Below are 18,919 nucleotides of genomic sequence, written 5' to 3' on the forward strand. Positions count from 1 at the left end.
AGAGTTGCCAAACCTACTCTTTATTGAGACTTAGTGCTCTAAGCACCAGCCCCTGCGCTGGGAAACTTAAACCCATTCCTCATTTTGCCCTCACTACACGCTTGCCAGGTTGAAACAGACGCAGGGGGTTCCGCGAGTGCCCAACGATATGTCAGCAACTGCTCAGTTGCTATATTCCCCAAATCACCTCCACCAGCCACTAATGGATGATGAGGAGTCATCACTCCTTCCCATCTAGACAGTATGTTTTTCATTCCGAAGAAGACTCTTTATTGGGAAATACAGCTGCCGCCTGATACCCTACACGGAGCCACCAGCAGACAGCTGGTTGGACCCAAATTGGTACATGGGTAGAGGGCATCCTATCAGACACCATCTGGGCCACATGGCATGCCGCAGCGAAACAGAATAAATGCAGCGAGCATGGGGAGCTCAGTCCATTGTTCTCTACTTCTTTGGGAGGTAGGTTCCCTCCTGAGCCACCACCTTCCACGTGGAACAGAATGGTTTAACAAATTGTGTTTTGTCTGTGGTTAGCCTTCGAGAAGGTTCCTCTGTAAGCTGAGGCTCCTGACTCTCTTCTCCTTTGCCCTGCTCATCACTCCCAGACCAGGGACATAGGGTAAGGCCAAGGAGGTGAAATCCTTCTCATGGCCCATCGGAGGAGGCTGGGCACCCTGAGGGTCTGAGCCTTGACCACTCTACAGCCAGATCTGTCTAATGCTGTCCCCAGGCATCCCTAGCAGGGGTAACGAGATGGCAGATCACCACTCTTTGCATCAGCCACGGCCAGAACTGACGGTGACAAAGGGGTTGACAGCCTCTGCCTGTCAGGGACACAGCATCAGGGGCTCCCTCCGCTGGGTTAGAGGGAGGAAGGCTGGCACTGGGACCCAAAGGCAGAAAGGTCTCTTCCGAAGCTCAGAGTAGGGGGAGAACAGGACTATTACAAGCAAGAGAGGACCAGAGACTGACCCCTGTGTCCTCCCAACCATCCAGCCCAGAGTCCTCAAACCCGCACTCTAAGTGGTCAAAAGATTTGCCCAGGTAAAGCTCACTGGCTTTGCCTTAGAATCACTGAGTTCCTAAGCTCCGGGCCGGGCCCTTGTGGAGTCTTTTATTATGCAGTTGGGGAAACTGAGGCCCAGAGAAAGGAATTTGCTTCACCAAAGAACAGGGATGCAAGCTAGAGTTGGATCGGATTCAAAATGTACCATGTGGGCACGATCATTTCCCCCTTTTGAGTCTCCGTTTCTTTATCTATAGAATGGGAATTAGAAAGCCTGACTCGACGTTTGTGGCAAGCTTTAACTGTGACGAGGCAGGGACAGAGGTCACACAAGCAACTGGTGGCATCACAGAGACTCTAACAGAGAGCTTCTCATTTCCTAACCTGGAACCTATTCTCAGGGCTGTCCCCTGTTTCTGTCATTTGTAAGGATCAATGGAAATGGGACTGGTCCATGAGATTCCAGCTAACATTTGGGGACACCCTCGTCCTCCTACTGAGACCCAAATGTTGATTTTCCTTCCTTATGGTAGACAAGAGGGCGACCTCTCTGCCTCCAAGGACCAGGACAGCCCAAAGAGGCAACTGTGCTTCTCTGGCCTCTTAGCGCTAAGGACTAATTTCATTAAGGACTTTGCTCCTGGCCACAGGCAAGAGGAGAAACCTCTCCTGTCCCGTGGAGACCAGGGCAGGCAGGAAAAGCTGGGAGCCACGTCAGTCCTCATAAAACTTTCTGGCAGGAGAGAAAGGGTCAAAATGTTCACATGGGTGGTTTTTTAAGCAAGCTGAAGATGTTTTTATCCTGGACAGAGCTAAAGGGCAGAGCTGTGGGCCAGTCCCCAGGGATGATGATGCCCAGAGACAGATGGCTGCTGGAGGTAGCCACCCAGGTTCCTGCCAAGGTAAATTCCAAGTACTCTTAGGGCCATGGGGAATCATGGCGGGGTGGGGGGCCTCTCACTGAAAGGCATTCACTCACAGCCCTCAAATTAATCAGAAAGTCAGAGCATGCAAACGCTGCCGGGGAAAAGGAGCTGATTAACATCGCCACGACAGCCACCGTGTAGAAAGCAGCTACTATGCACCAGGCCTTGTGCAGGTGACTTGACACACAGGAGCCGATCTAATCCTCATAACCACCTATGGAGGGTGTCTACTGTGAGCCCATTTTACAGATGAACAAACTGAGGCTCAGAAGGTCTCTGAACTTGCTCGGGGTCAGGCACGCTGCTCCAAAGGACACAGAACTGGGACTGACCCCCAGCATCACCCTCCCGGGCTATGACATCCTGTCTCGCCCACTGCTGTGACACATTTGCTACATCATCACCCCGCTGGTCCTTATCTAGGCTCCCAGGACACCCTCACACTGCCACACAGGCCCACCCCCACTGAGGAGTTCTGGTCTCTCTGATAGTGATTTCTCTCGACAAATTAATAAATTAATTAACGAATTTAATAAAAGTTAGTAAGTTGGCCTTCCGGTGTTGCTATGTGTCAGGAATGCTGAGACCAGCCAGGCTCTGGAATTTCTTCTGACTGACATCCACATGGGTCTCTTCTGGTTTTGGGCCCTCAGCAGACTCCTACAGGGGACACACTCTGCACACGTGTGGACCGACTTCACCGTTCCGCCCAGGCCAACCATCCAGGGGGACTACGACAGCTCTGAACCCAATGGAAGTTTTGTGTGCATTTTCCCAGAGAGAGAAATAATGGATTTCATGAAATTCCCCAAGGGTCCACAGCCTCCCCAAAAAAGTTCAAAAAGCCTCATGTAAATAACAGAATAGAACCCTACCTCCAGAGAAAGGGGCCCTGATGAAAGTCGAGGGATCTCGGCTCAAATCATGTGTGATGGCGAAGCGTACCCATTCCGGAGCCAGGGGGAACCACTTTCAAACCCTGGCTTAAGGACTCAACAGCTGCGTGAGTTTGCCAAATTCTTCTGATGTCCCTGAGCCTCTGTTTGCTCATCTATACAATGGGACTCACTCATCCGTGCAATGGCTTGTCGCAAGAACCGAACGAGGTTGTGTGTGTGGGTGAAAGGCATGACCAAGTGTTCAGTAAACATTGCTTATCACTAATCAGAGCAGCGGCATGGTCACCCCCGGGGCGGTGTTGGGGCCCTGAGTTATTTCCATCCCGTTCCAGCAGCACGCACCCCCCTTCCTGAATTCCCAGTCCATCAGAGCCGGTGTCTGAGCTGCAGGACCGGTTGGGCTTTTTTCAGGGGCTCCCCTCTGACCGCATCTGTGCCTGTTCAGCAAAACGGGCCTCTGGGCAGAGAAGATGAAACGTCTTCTGAAACCTCAGCCCTTGATCACCAGAAAGTTCCATTTCCGCTCCGAGTAATAACCACTTTGTCTCCAGCAGAAATTCGTGGGAGCAGAATGTAAAACACCCCAGGCCACGCTCAGCCCAGTTTGAACCCACATACATCTTTGAAATGAAAGGTGATACGTGTTGACCTGAGTTGGGGGGGGGTGGGAATTACAAAATTTAATCATAGATGCCTGATCCGCAGCGGCCCGAGAAAAATCCTAGGACCGGGCAGCTGAGAAGCAGAGAGAAAAAGCTGATGTCGCCTTTCCTGCCCTGCCTGCCTGCTTCCCTCTGTCATCCCTACACACCTGCAGGCAAAAAAGAGTAGGGACGGGGACCAATGACAACAGCCAGTCAACCTCCCCGCGCTAATGACGCCCCTTTCCTTCAAAACCATCCCGAGGGGCGGGAGTGGCGCAGGTGGGAGACGCGTGAGCCTCGTTCAAAGCATTTCATGAGCATTTCTCGAGAGAGAACAGGGAGCGTGCACCTGGCCCATGAGAAGGTGCGGTGGCCCCGGCGGGTGACTTACTTGCAGAGAAGTTGGCCTCGGTGTGGACAGGAGGGGTGGAGGGCAGGAAAGGTGCATGTCCCACAAAGAAGGAGCGGAGGGAGCGCTCCGACAGGAGCGGGGAGCGTTGCTGAGAAGGAATATTCTCGCAGCTGCCCACGCTGCTGTGAATCTTGAGGTTCAAAGGTTTGCTTTTCTTCTTGGCTCTGAAAGAGAGACAGAGGAAGAAGAGAAGGGAGTGTATCCATAAGTGCACACAGAACGAGAGCCTGCAGACCCAATCTCATTAACATGGCACCAGTGTCCGCTCCCCACACTGAACTGGCCTACTGGGCTGCCCCATTCCCCCTTCCCTGAGCTCCAGCCAGGGCTCTGTGCTGTTTCTCACCTGCAACCCTTTGCTCCTGCTATCTCCACAGCCCAGAAAAGCCTCCCCTTCCCTGCCAGCTTAATCTGTCTTCTCTGACTCCTCTCTGGTGTCCCCTCCTCCAGGAAGGCTTCCCTGATACTCCCCTCCCCGCCTGAACTGGGTGTTCCTCTTCAATTTGTCTACAACATTCTGAGTGTATCCCTGGGGCTGTACTTCCCTATTTTCTCAAATTTGTTCTTTTAGCGTTTGTCTCCCAAGTGAACTATGGGTCTTTGAGGGCAATGATTCTGTACTGTTCATTTCCTGGTCCTGGGCAATTAGCACAGAACCTGGCACACAGTAAGTGCTCATTAAAAGCTTATCAAATGACCATTCTGGATCATGACTGGCACATAATCCCGCTGCACTCTAATTCCTTGAGGGCAGGAACCCTGTGGTTTTCATTGCTGACTCTCTCAGCCCCTGGCTTGGCACCAGCTGCATGGAATGAACTGTTGGAGCTGCTCTGGAAACACTTTTCCCCCTCCCGAGGAGCTTGGGTGATCAGTTTAAGAGAGTGTGATTTAGAAGAGGATCCCAAATTAACCACTCAGCACCCCCCTCCCCGCCTCCCCCTACCGCCCCATTCTCATCTGGCCCGGAGTTGGGCGCCACCTTGCGGCCAGAGCGAACCCTCCTTGCAAACTTTCTCCCTTCTAGATGGAGAGCCCAGGAAGGTGCCTTAATTAAAGACTGGAGGCCTCCCACACACGCAGCCTAAAAGTCACCCTCTTCAGGAGGCCTGCTGCTCATCAGCTTTAAGGAATCCAAGCGCACCTGCAGAGTCTCTCCCTCCCAGGGCTTCGGCTGGCAGCCCTGCTTATTATATCCCTAGGGGTCTGCAGCAAGACCCAGGAAGGCACTTCCCATTCGAGCCGCGCGCGTTAGCTCTCCCTGCCCACGGCTGGAGAGGAGAGGGAAACAAGGGAGTGGAATTTCATAAGTCTCCCGTGGTGGAGATTCAAAGAGACATCTACACTGAGGCGGGATAATTTTGGAGTTAGACTCGCCAACTTTGGGGACGGGGCAGGGCTCAGGTCCTGCTTGGGACCTCAGCAAAGTGATCTCATCTCTTTGTGCCTCAGTTTCCTCACCCGGAAAATGGGGGAAATAAGAGCACCCACGTAAGAAGGACGCTGTGGTGGATCTATGAGGTCACGTGCTTGGCACAGGCCCGGGGACTGAGTGAGGGTTCGGGGGACCCGTTATTAACGTCACTATGAGCAGGTTAAACTCGGCGTCTGTATGGCATGGAAGTAACCCGGAAGAAGCCAAAAGTTGAACCTGAGCCATGTTTTTCACCTGAAGCCTTCAGCAGCTCTCAACCCACCACTACCCTTGGCAGACGAATAGGATACAGTCATACCCTCTGGCAAGAGATACCATCATTATTTCCAAAACACTGACGGCAGCCTTGAGGCACTGGGCCATCAAAGGACAAGGCCAGATCCCTTGTATAAGGAGAACCAAGTCCAACTCAGCACGAGTTCAACAGTAGCTCAGTGACGGCGGACCGTCAATTTGCTTTACGAACCCAAGACCACCGATGAAACAGAGAAGGGGTATATATAAATAAATGTGAGTTGGACAGATGCATGGGTAAAAAGCTTGATGGACAGATGGATGGACGGAAGGATGGACAGATGGCTGAGCGGACGGATGGAAAGAAGGAAGGAGGGAAGAAGGGAGGAAGGATGGATGAATGGATGAGAAAATAGACAGACGGATGAATGGATAAAGAGAGGGATCCAAGGATGGACAGAAAGACGGATGAAAAGGCTGAAGGACAGAAGTTGGGTGGATGGACGGAGAGGTAGAGTAAAGAAGGAAAAGAGAGAGGGAGGAAGAGAAATTCGGGGGTGAATGGCTATGTGATCAGAGTAGGTGACAGACGTCCTGCATCACTTCCTGCCCACCGAGGAGCCATGAAGGCTCTTCATGGGCATGAGGGATTCACCTTTGCCATCTGCCCTCATTACCCGGCATGCTCAGAGGAGAAAACAGACGCAAACGACTGGGACTGTGTAAGATTCAGTGCCTATTTTGCGTATATCCTGCAGGTGTAATTAAAAAGAACATCTTTCCATGATCGCAGGAAATTAGAAATCTATTACATAAATGTCTTCCCTGGAATCGGGGCCAATTCTGGGCAAAGCAGCCAACTTAGGGGGCACAAAGCATCGGCAAAGGCAGCTCCATCCTTTGGAGGCCGTATGAGCCCCGGATGGACCGTGCTGCTCTCTGTACAGGCGGGCAAGTCAGAGGTCCCTGACTTGGCTCTGGGGCTGTGCTGAGGGCAGCCCCAGAACTGGGCTCAGCCAAGGCGGCACATCCATGGCGGGAAGACACCCGGCTTAGGGGCCATTCACCTGTGCTTAGGGAAAATGCACGCTGTTTTGTTTTCTTTCCTAAAGATTTTTTTAAAGATCTTATTTATTTATTTATTTGACAGAGAGAAATCACAAGTAGGCAGAGAGGCAGGCGGAGGGGTAGGGGGAAGCAGGCTCCCTGCTGAGCAGAGAACCCGATGCGGGGCTCGATCCCAGGACCCTGAGACCATGACCTGAGCCGAAGGCGGAGGCTCAACCCACTGAGCCACCCAGGTGCCCCATGCATGCTGTTTCACCAAGTACAGCAGAGGATTATTCATTCTAGGGTTGGAATCTAGCAAAGTTCTTCTAACCTTCCTGAAGCCCAATTTGCAGACACTATATCTGCACTAAAAGGGTCCTGAGAACCCTTACTTCTACAATTGGTTCATTACTCTCCATCTCCAGCCTTCCAGCTCTGGTCCAAGCCACTTTCTGCCCTCATGTCAGCTGTCACCGCCATCACTGTGCCTGAATCAGACCCCAATCCCATTTTTTTCTTTTTTCGCTTCTTAACATATTTTATTTTCTGTACTTTTTATTTATATTGAGGTAAACTTCACATCATATATATTTGCCACGCTAAAGTGAAAAATTCAGTAGCCTGAAATATATTCATGATATTACACAAACACCATCTCTAGCTAGTTCCAAAATATTTCATCATCCCAAAATAAAACCCTGTACCCGCTAAGCAATTCCTCTCCGTGCCCTTCTCTCCAGCCCCCGGCAACTACCGACCTGTCTTCTGTCTCTGTAGATCTGTCTATCCTGAATATTTCATAGAAATGGAATTATATAATATGCGAACTTCGGTGTCTGGCTTCTTTCACTGACCCTAAAGTTTCTGAGGTTCATCCACGTGGTAACAATGTATCAAAACTTCACTCCTTTTTTTTGGTAAGATTTTATTTATTTATTTGGCAGACAGAGATCACAAGTAGGCAGACAGGCAGGCAGAGAGAGAGGAGGAAGCAGGCTCCTTGCTGAGCAGAGAGCCGGATGCAGGGCTCGATACCAGGACCCTGGGATCATGACCTGAGCCAGAGTCATGACCTGAACCAAAGACAGAGGCTTAACCCACTGAGCCACCCAGGTGCCCCAGCTTCACTCCTTTTTATGGTTGAATAATCCCATCTCACTTTTGATTCTTTATAATCTATTCTCCATCCAGGCACCAAGGTGAGGTTTTAAAAAGCATATACTGCATCATGTCACTCCCTGCTTAAAAACTCTTGAAGGTTTCCTTTCAAACGCTTCAAGGGACCCTCAAAGATCACTCTCTGGAGAACTTCTTGTATTATCATCACTTTGTCACCCTCTGACTCTAGCCACTCTGGTCATCTTTCTGATTTTGGACCATTCCGTATTCCCATCTACCTTAGGACCTTTGCACATGCTGTTCCTTCTGCCAGGAACACTGTTCCCCATCCTATTAGTAGAGACCTCCTTTAGGCATCACTTCCATAGAGGCACAGTCTTCAATCCTCAGACCCAGTCAGATCTCCAGGTTACATGCCCTCCCTGCACTATCTGCTCTTCCTTCACAAAATGCATCCCAGTTGGAATTCTGCTTTTACTTGTGTGGTTGCTGAGTGAATGTCCAGCTCTCCTGTGGCTCGTGCCCACCACACATGGGACAGGCCTGTATCCCAGCCACTAACACAAAGCAGGCAGAGCACAGTTGCAGAGCCAAGACCAGAAGCTATAGGTCTATAGACTCCCACCCAAGCCCACATCCTCCAACTCAAGCAAAAAGAACCTGGCATCTTCTGTCTTGGGAGAATGCTAAAGGCATGTAGCCCAGTTTCCATCTGCAAGTCAGGAGGGCTGGCTTGGCAGCATCTTCTCAGTTAATTCCAGCCTTGGGCTCCTTGAGGGCAGAGATACACCTGATTTCTTTTGCCAGCCCCTGGCCACTCCCAGCCTTGGTCTGGCAAACAAACAGCTCTGCACTCCGAAGCCTTTTGATCAATGCCCATTTGCCACCTGTCCCTCAGAGCCTTGCTTGCAAAGATCGCTGCAGGGGTCCCAAACTGATGATTCGTGTTTGCACCACTTTCTATTCCAAAAGCTTGCTGGGTGTTGAGTCAAGCAGAGCCGCCAGCTCCTGTGGCCTCTTTACCCCCAGCTTCCTCGCATGTGGGGTTGTGTCCCCTTGAACTCGAATGCCTTCACCCGGCCATAAACTTCAGCATCTCATTAACAGTGTCTGGAGCATCTGGCCCAGCCAATTGGGAGGAAATGACAGAGCTGGGGGCAGACAGGCTCCTCGCAAGCAAGGCTAGAGGACAGGCACAGCATACATTCTCCAATACCAGGCTATGCAGCAAAGCACTCGCCCAGCAACCATTCCCCCAAATAGGAAAATATGCCCACTGGCCGTGCATGGGGCTGTGTGAGCCAAATGGGGCCACTGAAATCCTTCCCAGTTGACATGATCTGATTATCCAAAATGAGGCCTCCAGGCAAGACCCTTTTCAAAACCAAAGAATAGCACCATGTTCTTGGGGGGAGGAAGGGGAAGACAACAGCGGATGCGCACAAAGCCCAGGGACGAAGGTTTGGAAAAGCCAAGGGCTGGTAAGTCTAACCCCAGGAGGATGTTTAGTAGACTCTGCTTTGCTCCTTGACCACAGGCTACACCCCTTACTTCTGGCTCTAACACACCCCGAGCACAGTATTTAATCCACCCAAACACTGGCAAAAAGGAAGCATGAGCGACTCAAACACTGTAATTGCACTTCCCCCAGTGTGGACGATATGCAAGACTTTGAGAGGAGACACAGGTGAAATTCTGATTTCCTCGTATACAGTTTTATGTGAAAGAGGCTAAGAAGGAAAAGAAGAAACAAAGAAGGAGAAAGAGAAGAAAGAGGAACGGGGGGGAGAAGGAGAGACGCTGATCGGAAACCATGTTAAGTAGATTCCAGGACAGGTCGCGCCAGCATGGCTGAAGCTAAGAATTAAGAATACCAAATGTTGGCAAGAAGAGAGAGAAACCAGAATTCGCCCCCAACGCTGGTGAGATTACAAACCTGTATGGCCATTTTGAAAAGTTATCTGGCACTATCTACTGAAGGGAACATAGCCTCCGACCCCAAAATTTCACCCCTGGGTAGGCACCCAACCAAGAGGAGTGTGCCCATGTCCACAAAGCAACCCATGCAAGGATGTTCATAGCAACGTTATTCATACGGCCCGACACTGGGATTAACTTCAATGTCCGTCAATAACAGAAAGGATAAAGAAAGCAGAGTATGTTCATACAGTGGATTATTGCGTGGCAATAAAAAAGAGAGTCTGGCTAGACTGTAACACCACCGAATCTCAATGATATGGTGTTGGGCAAAGGAAACCAGTCACAAAATCACTTGTATTGTATGGCTCCATTATGATTCTATTTACATGAAGTTCAAGAACAGGAAAAATTAAGCTATGCTAGAGAGTCCAGAAGAGTGGTTTTCTTTGGGGAGGTTATCGACCAGCCCCCCATGGGAGCTGGACATGTCTCCAGTCTTGATTGGGTGGTGATGATGTGGGTATTGCGATATATAGAGTCATCAAACCATATTGAGAAATTGTGCACTTCACCTCTAAATCAAAGTTACGCCTGACAAAAAGTTTCTTAAAACAGTACTAAAATAGGGGCACCTGGTGGCTCATTTGGTTGAGAACCTGCTTTCAGCTCAGGTCATGATCCCAAGTCCTGGGATGGAACCTCGCTTTGGGCTCCCTGCTCATTGAGGTGTCTGCTTCCCCCCGCTCGACTTTCACTCCCCCTGCTCATGCTCTCTCCTTCTGTCTCTCTCTCAAATAAATTTTTTTAAAAATCTTTTTAAAAAAATACTAAAATATAGATATATAAGCGAGCCAAGGACTGGAATAGACATTTCTCCAAAGAAGATACACAGCTGGCCAAGAAGCACATGAAATTTGCTCTGTATTATTGGTCATTAGCAAAGGCAAATCAAAACCACAGTGAGCTACCACTTCATACTCGCTAGGACGGCCGTGATCAAGAGGTCAAAAACAGAACAAGGGTCAACGATGATGTGATGTAACCAGAACCTTCCACATCTCTGGTGGGATTATAAAGTGGTACAGCCACTGTGGAAACATCAGCATATGACCCAGCAATTCCACTCCTAGACACATACACCCAGAAGATCTGAAACAAACAAAAACTGTACGCCACACTTATGGCAGCAGTATTCATGAGAGCCAAATGGTGAAAACAAGCCAAATGTCCGACAACAAATGAATGGACAAATTGTGGTCTGTCCATACAATGGACTATGATTCAGGATTTGAAGCACTGATTCATGCTACAATGTGGAAAGACCCCAAAAATGTTAGCTAAGTGGAAAACACACACACACACACACTCAGATACACACACACAGACACACACCCCACACATTATGATCCCATTTAAATGAAACATCCAGTAAAGGCAAATCCACAGAGACAGAAAGCAGATCAGTGGTTGGCCAGATCTGGGGACAAGAAGGGGACTAAGAAGTGACTGTTTAATAACTCTGGGATTCCCATCTGGGGTGATGAAAACACTCTGTGGGAATTGAAGAGTGGTGACAGTTGCATAAGCCTATGAATTGTACACTTTAAAATGGTTAAAATGGTAAACTTTGTGCTATAGGTATTTTTCTACAATTGGAAAAATATATAATAGTAACACAGAAATTAGATCTCTCCTCCTTACTAGCTGTGTGACCTTTATGAAGTCACTCAACCTCTCTGAACCTCAATGTCTTCACCTGTAAAAAAGCATAATCATTTCTCTATTTCCCCAGATTGTATGAAGATGCAATGAACTGATGGACTCTGAGTGCCTGAGAGGACATCTGGCACCTGCTAGGTCATAGTCTTTCCTGCCCTGGTCCCTTGCCAACATAGTTTCTTCCTCTAGACAGACTGAGGCTCTTTATGGGCAAAGATGATGTGAAAGTCGGGCTCAAAATAAGGGAAAAGGGAAAAGTATCCATGAGGACGACCAAAGAATTCCTCTTCACCCTGGACCCCTTGCCTCAGGGGAAACACACGAAGGTCTGCCGACCACGCTGACCGGGACAGGAGGCTGCCCGTCCCTGGGAAGCAGTGATGACCAGGCCAGGCAGGCATGAAGGCTTTCTGGAAGAAGAAAAGTTACAACAGGATTTTTAAAGTCATCCAGAGAAAACGCTTGGCAAGGAATGCTTGTTCAAAGCACCCCTTTCCCCTCCCTGTGTCTCCCTAAGACAAGAAAAATACAACAAAATAAAAATTGGCTTAATTCCAAAAACGAACCCAGTAACTATCCCAAGGACAACAAGGTGCTTGGACTTGAGCGGGGAAGGAGATAGACAAGACCCATGTTCTGCCTGGGCTGGTATCCCAGTGGAAGAAACAGAAAAATGGATAGGGAAATAAGGAAATACTGGGGCATAGGAGGCGCTTCGTGGATAATTAAAAATCAGGTGATGTGGTCGTGAGTGGGTGGTAAGGCCTTCCTGGGGACATGGCATTTAGGCTGAGAACCGAATGTCAAAAGAAGCCAGATTTGCAAAGATCTGGAAGGAGACAGGACCAGGCAGCGAGGCAAAGGCAGTGCTGGGGAGTCCCAGGCCGAGGCAGGTCAAACTGAAGGTGATTGAGAAGAGAGGGAGTGTGGGATTAGGGGCGGGACTGGTCACTGTGACCAACCAAGTCCTTGCCCCTGTAGGGAGATGGGGTTTGCTTGTAGAGGAACGAGCACCTGCCAACGGATTTTAAGAAGGAAGATGACAAAACCCAATTCTATTCTTTTTTTTTTTTTTTAAGATTTTATTTATTTGACAGAGATCACAAGGAGGCAGAGAGGCAGGCAGAGAGAGGGGAGGAAGCAGGCTCCCTGCTGAGCAGAGAGCCCGATGCGGGGCTCGATCCCAGGACCCTGGGATCATGGCCTGAGCCGAAGGCAGAGGCTTTAACCCACTGAGCCACCCAGGAGCCCCAACACAATTCTATTCTTGAAAGACCACTCTGCCAATGTGTAGAGAGTTGACTGTGGTGCAGGTAAGAATGGGATTCTGGGATTCTGAAGAGGCCATCACCCAGACAAAAATGAAGGCGGTGGCATGGGCTTGTTCTGGACATCAGAGGGGGAGGAAAAGGAAGCATCTGGAACACAGCTCTGCTAGGACCTGGCAGCCAACAGGGCGGTGGGGTGAAATGAGGAGGTCTCTCTCCTGAATCTGTGTGCCACGTAGTTGCCCAGTCTTAGCAGCATACTCTCCCTTGTATAGAAACATTTTCTGGAAGGATCCACAAGGGGCAGTCGGCAGGCTAGTGAGGAGGCTGTGGATTTGGGGAGTAAGCACTTTGTTACTTTCAGACTTTGAACTTAGTAACCATCAGAACTGAGAACCAGGAGTATTCTTTGATAATAATAAAACATCATTGCAAAAGGACATGCAGTATTTGGGGCTGGAGTTTTTTTCTCTTTATTTTATTAAAACAAAACAAACCAAAAAATCCTCCTCTAGAAAACAGAGGTACAGACATGGAATAAAGTGGTCAATCGTTATTTAATATTTTAATGATGTTTCATTATTTTTCAGTAAGCTTTAAATTGAAGATCAAATTTGAGATGGATTTTGCTTCCCACATGGCTTCTATCAGTCACCTGGTAACTAGTATCTCAGATTTAGTTGACAGATATAAAAATGCGGTCATTTATAGATTCCTAGAATTAAATATACATATATATATGTTTCAGTATATATATTATGTGTATTATATATAGCCTTACGTATTTAGAGTATATAACATGTAGTATATATAGTATACACTTGTATATATAGTGGCGTATATGTAGTGTATATAATATACACTATGTTATATACTCTAAATACAGTATAGTATTATATATGTAAATTTATATATAATACATATTCAAGTACAATATATAATATAGTATTTATTATATTTATTATTTATGCATACAAACATATATTCATATACTATTTTATATTATTTGATATTATATTATCTATTTATGTATATATTATGTATTTATGCATATTATATATATTTATGTATTGTGTATGTATGCATAGTATATATTTATGTACATCAATTTATATATGTACTACAGTGTGTGGTTAAATATATATGTTATATAGAAATGTATGTACTTAAAAATCATGCAAAATATCTTAAGAATAGATACACAGTATTTTTTATAAGATTAAACATGGCTCAGTGACAGATCAGCTCTCAATAACAAACAGACCTTCTACTAAGACTTGATTGGGAAAAGAGCCAAGTGTCCTATATACACACACACACATAAAATATGGGTATATGTGAAATATATACACTATATATTGTGTTCCTCTATATACTGTTTATCTATCTATTCCTCTGTTGTCCCATAAGACACCACTTCAGATCCAGAGTGAGTATGAGAGAAGAAGCAGGAATGAGGACAGGAAAATGTTCCAGCGCAGAGGCTGGTGAATTTTTTCCGGTAAAAGACCTCCGTGAGTCGCACGTTCTCTGTCGCCAACTACTCAGCCCCGCGCTCAGCCAAGATCAGCCCGAGACCACGTATGCATGAACGGATGTGGCAAGTTCCATAAAACCATTGACAGAAACAGGCAGGGGGCTGAATTCGCTCCGCCGGCCGTGGCTGGCCAGCCCCTGTTCTAAAAGTCTGGACTTACCTAAAAGTAGGAAGTGTAAAACAAACCCCCCAAACCATGCAGCATCCCCCTCCCCATCGTCTGGTTCACCCCAAGAGCTGCTACCCCTGCCACATGGGGTCTTTCCGTCCCCCTCCTGCCTGTTCTGGGGGTAAGCTGGGTCCCGCCATAGCACGGACACGTTTCTCCAAAGCTCTGGCCCCATTCTGGAGTACACACTTACGGCTCTGAGGATCTGCTGAGTGTGGGCCCCTCCCACCCATGGAGGGGTCCTGTGTGACCTGTTCTCTGTGAATCCCCAGCGCCCAGCACCGGGCCTGGCGTATAGGGAGCACAGTGGAAGTCTGTGTGTTTCCAGTGCACCATCATGGGAACGCTGGCGGGCTCCAGGGCATCTACTTGGCCTCCATGCTGTACGGGGAGGGGCCCGGGCCACACCCGACCCTATACAATCCTTTCTAATAGGAGGCGCGTGCCGCCTCTGCTGGCCAAGGCGCGGGTTGATCTGCAGGAGGGGCAAGCACCTGTATTGGCCCACCCGGGACCATGAATTCAGCACCCCCAGGACAAGCAGGCCTCGGCGCTGAGATCTGCCTGGCCCAGATGCCGGGAGCAGGTGCTGCGCTTGGGACCTGCCGTCTCATTTGAGCTAGTGACAATTATAACCCCTGCTTTGCAGTTAAGGTAACTGGGTTTCTCAACAGTTAATGGACCCAGGTCACAAATCAATAAAGGCCTGGGGTGTGAACACAGATTGAACGGACTTCAAAGCCTGCTCTTAATGTCTCCATTAATTCCACTGTAAGAGCTGATTACATGCATTCCCTTTTTTTTTGTTTTTGTTTTTTTAAAGATTTTATTTATTTATTTGACAGAGAGAGATCACAAACAGGCAGAGAGGCAGGCACAGAGAGAGGAGGAAGCAGGCTCCCTGCTGAGCAGAGAGCCCGATGCGGGGCTCGATCCCAGGACCCTGGGATCATGACCTGAACCGAAGGCAGCGGCTTAACCCACTGAGCCACCCAGGCGCCCCACATTCCCGTTTTATACAGGTGCCTGTGCATACTTGTGGTTGTGGAGGTTGGTGATTTCAGGGATCCCTGGGAAGAGACGATCTTGTGCCTACAAAGTGGGCATCTTGCCACGAAGCTGCCCTCTCTCAGTTCTTTTTTTTTTTTTTTTTAAGATTTTATTTATTTATCAGAGGGAGAGAGGGGGAGAGAGCAAGCACAGGCAGACAGAATGGCAGGCAGAGGCAGAGGGAGAAGCAGGCTCCCTGCTGAGCAAGGAGCCCGATGTGGGACTCGATCCCAGGACGCTGGGATCATGACCTGAGCCGAAGGCAGCTGCTTAACCAACTGAGCCACCCAGGCCTCCCCCTCTCTCAGTTCTTGACCTGCACATGGACAAGGCCGCCTCGGCCCCTTATTGTGGAATAATCCGGAAGCACACAGCCCCCTCTCCACGTGAATACCACCGCACAGCCCGGCCCAGTGTCCCCACCCGCCCGCCCCCTCCGAGCTCACCCAGACAGCCAACCTCACTTCTGCCTTCTAGGCCCGTTGATCTTCCTGCATCCCTGTGATTAGCGACTAATCTTATTTTTTTGTTCCCCAACCCATAAATCAGTTACAGACCAAATATTTACACAGGCCATCATTTCCGGCTGAACCAGGGCTCTGACAGCCCTCATTATTAAAAAGGATGACTGATTTTGGGCAGAGATTTCACAGGCCTGTGGCTGGATGCTTTCTTTTAGGCTTCCTTCCCCCTCCCCTTGCCTGAAGAAAAGACAATTTCCAAGATAAACTGGCACAGAGGTCTGCTCTCGCTGTCTCCCTGGGGCCAGTGGGACACGGGCCGCCTCCATCAGTGCAGTAAGTGATGACCGGCGCTGGCTTCCTCCCACTTTCCTGAGCCTCCCCATGGGCAAGGAGTCGTTTGACTCCTAAACATCCCCTAAAATCAGAACCCCGAAAGGAGACGGAGAGGGGAGGGGCCAGGAAGGGTGAGTCACCACACTTCGCCCCTCCACCCAGGACATCCACCCTACTGGGTGACCCCGAGGGAGGCCATGTGTTGGGTTGATAAGATGACGGGGTGGGGAAAGCAGGAGGCTGAGTTCCTGACCTGGCTCTGTCATTATTAACAAGTCACTGTGGGCTTTGGGGCTGGTTTCCCTTCCCATGTGAAGCAGGGATTTGCTGAGCGGTCCCTGTCCCTTTCTGCTCCAGGTATCTTGGCTCTAACTGTGACAGCTGCCGTGCATTGAGTCCTTACTATGTGCCTGGCCGTGTATTAAGCATTTTAGGAGCATTAGCCTGTTCTTTTTTTTAAGATGAGGAAAATCATCTCCAGGTGAAGAAACAAGAGTCAGAAAGGCTAAGCAACTTATCCAAGGTCGCACAGCCTTTTATAAAAGGCAAGGAATGAACATTTGAACTTGGTTCAGTCTGACCCCAATACTTGGGAGTCCTAAAACATCCTGCAGCCTCCCTAGGACCTGAACTTGCTCAGGACACTGTGGCAAGGAAGCATGCGGTCATCTGAATTCTCAATACGAAGACAACTCCGTATAAAATCATCCTGGGTCAGCACCCTAAGCAAAGGCAGAATTGCCGATCGTCTGCTCAAGGGTTGAGCCAGCAAAGGGCCTTCTCTCGGTGAGCTGGAGTTGGCTAGAAATATTTATTCAGGGAAACTGAGTACTTTGCTGCTTATGGAGTACTTCAAAGAAGCCACCTTTACCCTGAAGGAAATGCACTGAGAGTGAATCTTTATGGGCGCGCGTGAAGAGGGCCGATCTGTCAGCCTGGTAGTTCCACGAGGGCCCCACTGAAGGATTTGCCATCACAGCCTGGGAGACAGACAACCACATCCCCAGCTGCTGATGGCTCGGGAAGGACTCACAATTCCGGGGGCTAGCTGGGCGCCCCAGGCTGGCCGCCGATCCTGGCATGACCTCAGCATCCTTACTTGTAAAATGAGGGCTAAGAGCAGACCGTCCTTAAGAGCTCATTCATCCACACTGCGATGATTCTGCCGCGTGGCTCCCTTTCCTCCAGACTTACAGCGCGACCTTGGGCGGGTCAGAATCTATGAGGCTTCCCAGTCTCCTTATTTATACGGTGGGATCACCTCCCCAGACCCTCCGTCTGCCCCTTGCTTCGGTGGGGGGCAAATGAGTCAGCAGGAACTGAGCAGAGAGCGCGGCAAAACCTCAGCCAGTGTGATCCCAGCAGCGCAGGGTTTCCGATAAGTCATCCGTGACTGTCCTACAGAGACTCCAAGAAGCGAGTCTGAAATGCGTTTTCCATATGAGTGTGAAGAATTGTTGCCTGAAATCAGTGGGTTTTTTTTCTTCTTCAAACGAAGGCCTTCGACCTGCTTTCACCTTTTGCCTCCAAGAGTGACTTGTTATGATACAAAATGTGTTCATTTGAGGAGGAAATAATATAGAGGATGGGCCTTTTGGGGACTGCAACTTGACAGTTCCCAAAAAAGAAGGCTCATGTATTTAAAGATGCCCCGAAGGCTCATGTATTTAAAGATCTCAGCCAATGACCTATAATGCTTCTTTGCAGTGAACTGTGACCATCAAGCATTTACCCTGCCCCCACCCCCACCCCGAGGGAATTCTCTTTCCTCTGGGCACAGTCTCGTTGGGGATCTTACACCAGGGGACAGTCCACTACCCTCTGCAAGTCCCGAGATGCCAAGTCAGACTAGCAGGAATCTCCCTGGGGACATAAGTCGTGATTGGCATGACAATGATGGGGAAAATCTTTGAAGCTCAGTTAGTCTACTGGTGGCTCCCCCCCAAAACCCCATCAAGCCCTTCCTGCTACTTAGAGCCTCCAGGATGCTCTGGGTCTGGCTCCCTTCTGAGCTTTCCTATCTATCCTAAGGGTTACTCTAGAATCTTCCACAGAAGATTGGCTTAAGCCAACCACAGATGGCTTCCAGTTGTTCGCAACCAAAGACCCTTAATGCATCTTTGAGACCAAAAAAGCGGAACTTCTCTCTTTAAAAAAGTTTACAGTTTAATTTTTCTCTAAGTCAGGCTAAGAACCTTCAGCTCTAGAGTTTCTCAAAACCTTTGATATCAGGTGGGGCCCTGACCTTGGTGTTTTAACAAGCTCTCTAAAAATACCTCCCCAGTTCTGTAAGTCTACATCGATGACACTTGCCTATGGGTCTGGCACAGGCTGATATTCCAGAACAAAATACCACTCCCATTGCTAGCATCTGCTCAGGCTCTCTACAGACTCGATGACGTCAAGGCTGAAAGTTGGGGCCAGACCAGGGTTAGAGCATGCCAGAAGAAAAGAGGTAATGAAGCAGTAAAGAACATTCTCTGGGACAGCCACAGGGACACAACCACATATGCCATGAAGTCCATTACTGCACCAAGCACTGGAAACCCAAGCTCCACGCCACTCTGAATCAGAAAAGTCCAGAGTATTTATGATAAGCCCAGGCTCCCCGAGACAGTTCCACTTAGCAGGTCCCCCACTGGAGTATGTAAACAGAGCAAGGCCAGAGACATCTTCATAAGGGAGGGATTTCATAGAACATGATGGAGCCATATTTCAGAATACTATGACG

The 18,919-nt window shown here is 49.0% G+C and overlaps 1 protein-coding gene across 5 annotated transcripts in view; it reads right to left on the minus strand.

The window, feature by feature from the left end:
- The window catches only part of KSR2 (kinase suppressor of ras 2), a 413,499-nt gene that overhangs the window by 172,657 nt on the left and 221,923 nt on the right, over positions 1–18,919 (minus strand). For all 5 annotated transcript variants that reach the window (XM_045073653.1, XM_013056579.2, XM_013056580.2 and 2 more), the window contains exon 5: positions 3,870–4,054. In XM_045073653.1, coding sequence (XP_044929588.1) covers positions 3,870–4,054 — 185 coding nt within the window. The remainder of the gene's footprint in view (positions 1–3,869; positions 4,055–18,919) is intronic.

The sequence above is a fragment of the Mustela putorius genome, unplaced genomic scaffold (assembly GCF_011764305.1).
Source record: "Mustela putorius furo isolate JIRA1106 unplaced genomic scaffold, ASM1176430v1.1 tig00537248_pilon_pilon_pilon, whole genome shotgun sequence".
NCBI classification, from domain to species: domain Eukaryota; kingdom Metazoa; phylum Chordata; class Mammalia; order Carnivora; family Mustelidae; genus Mustela; species Mustela putorius.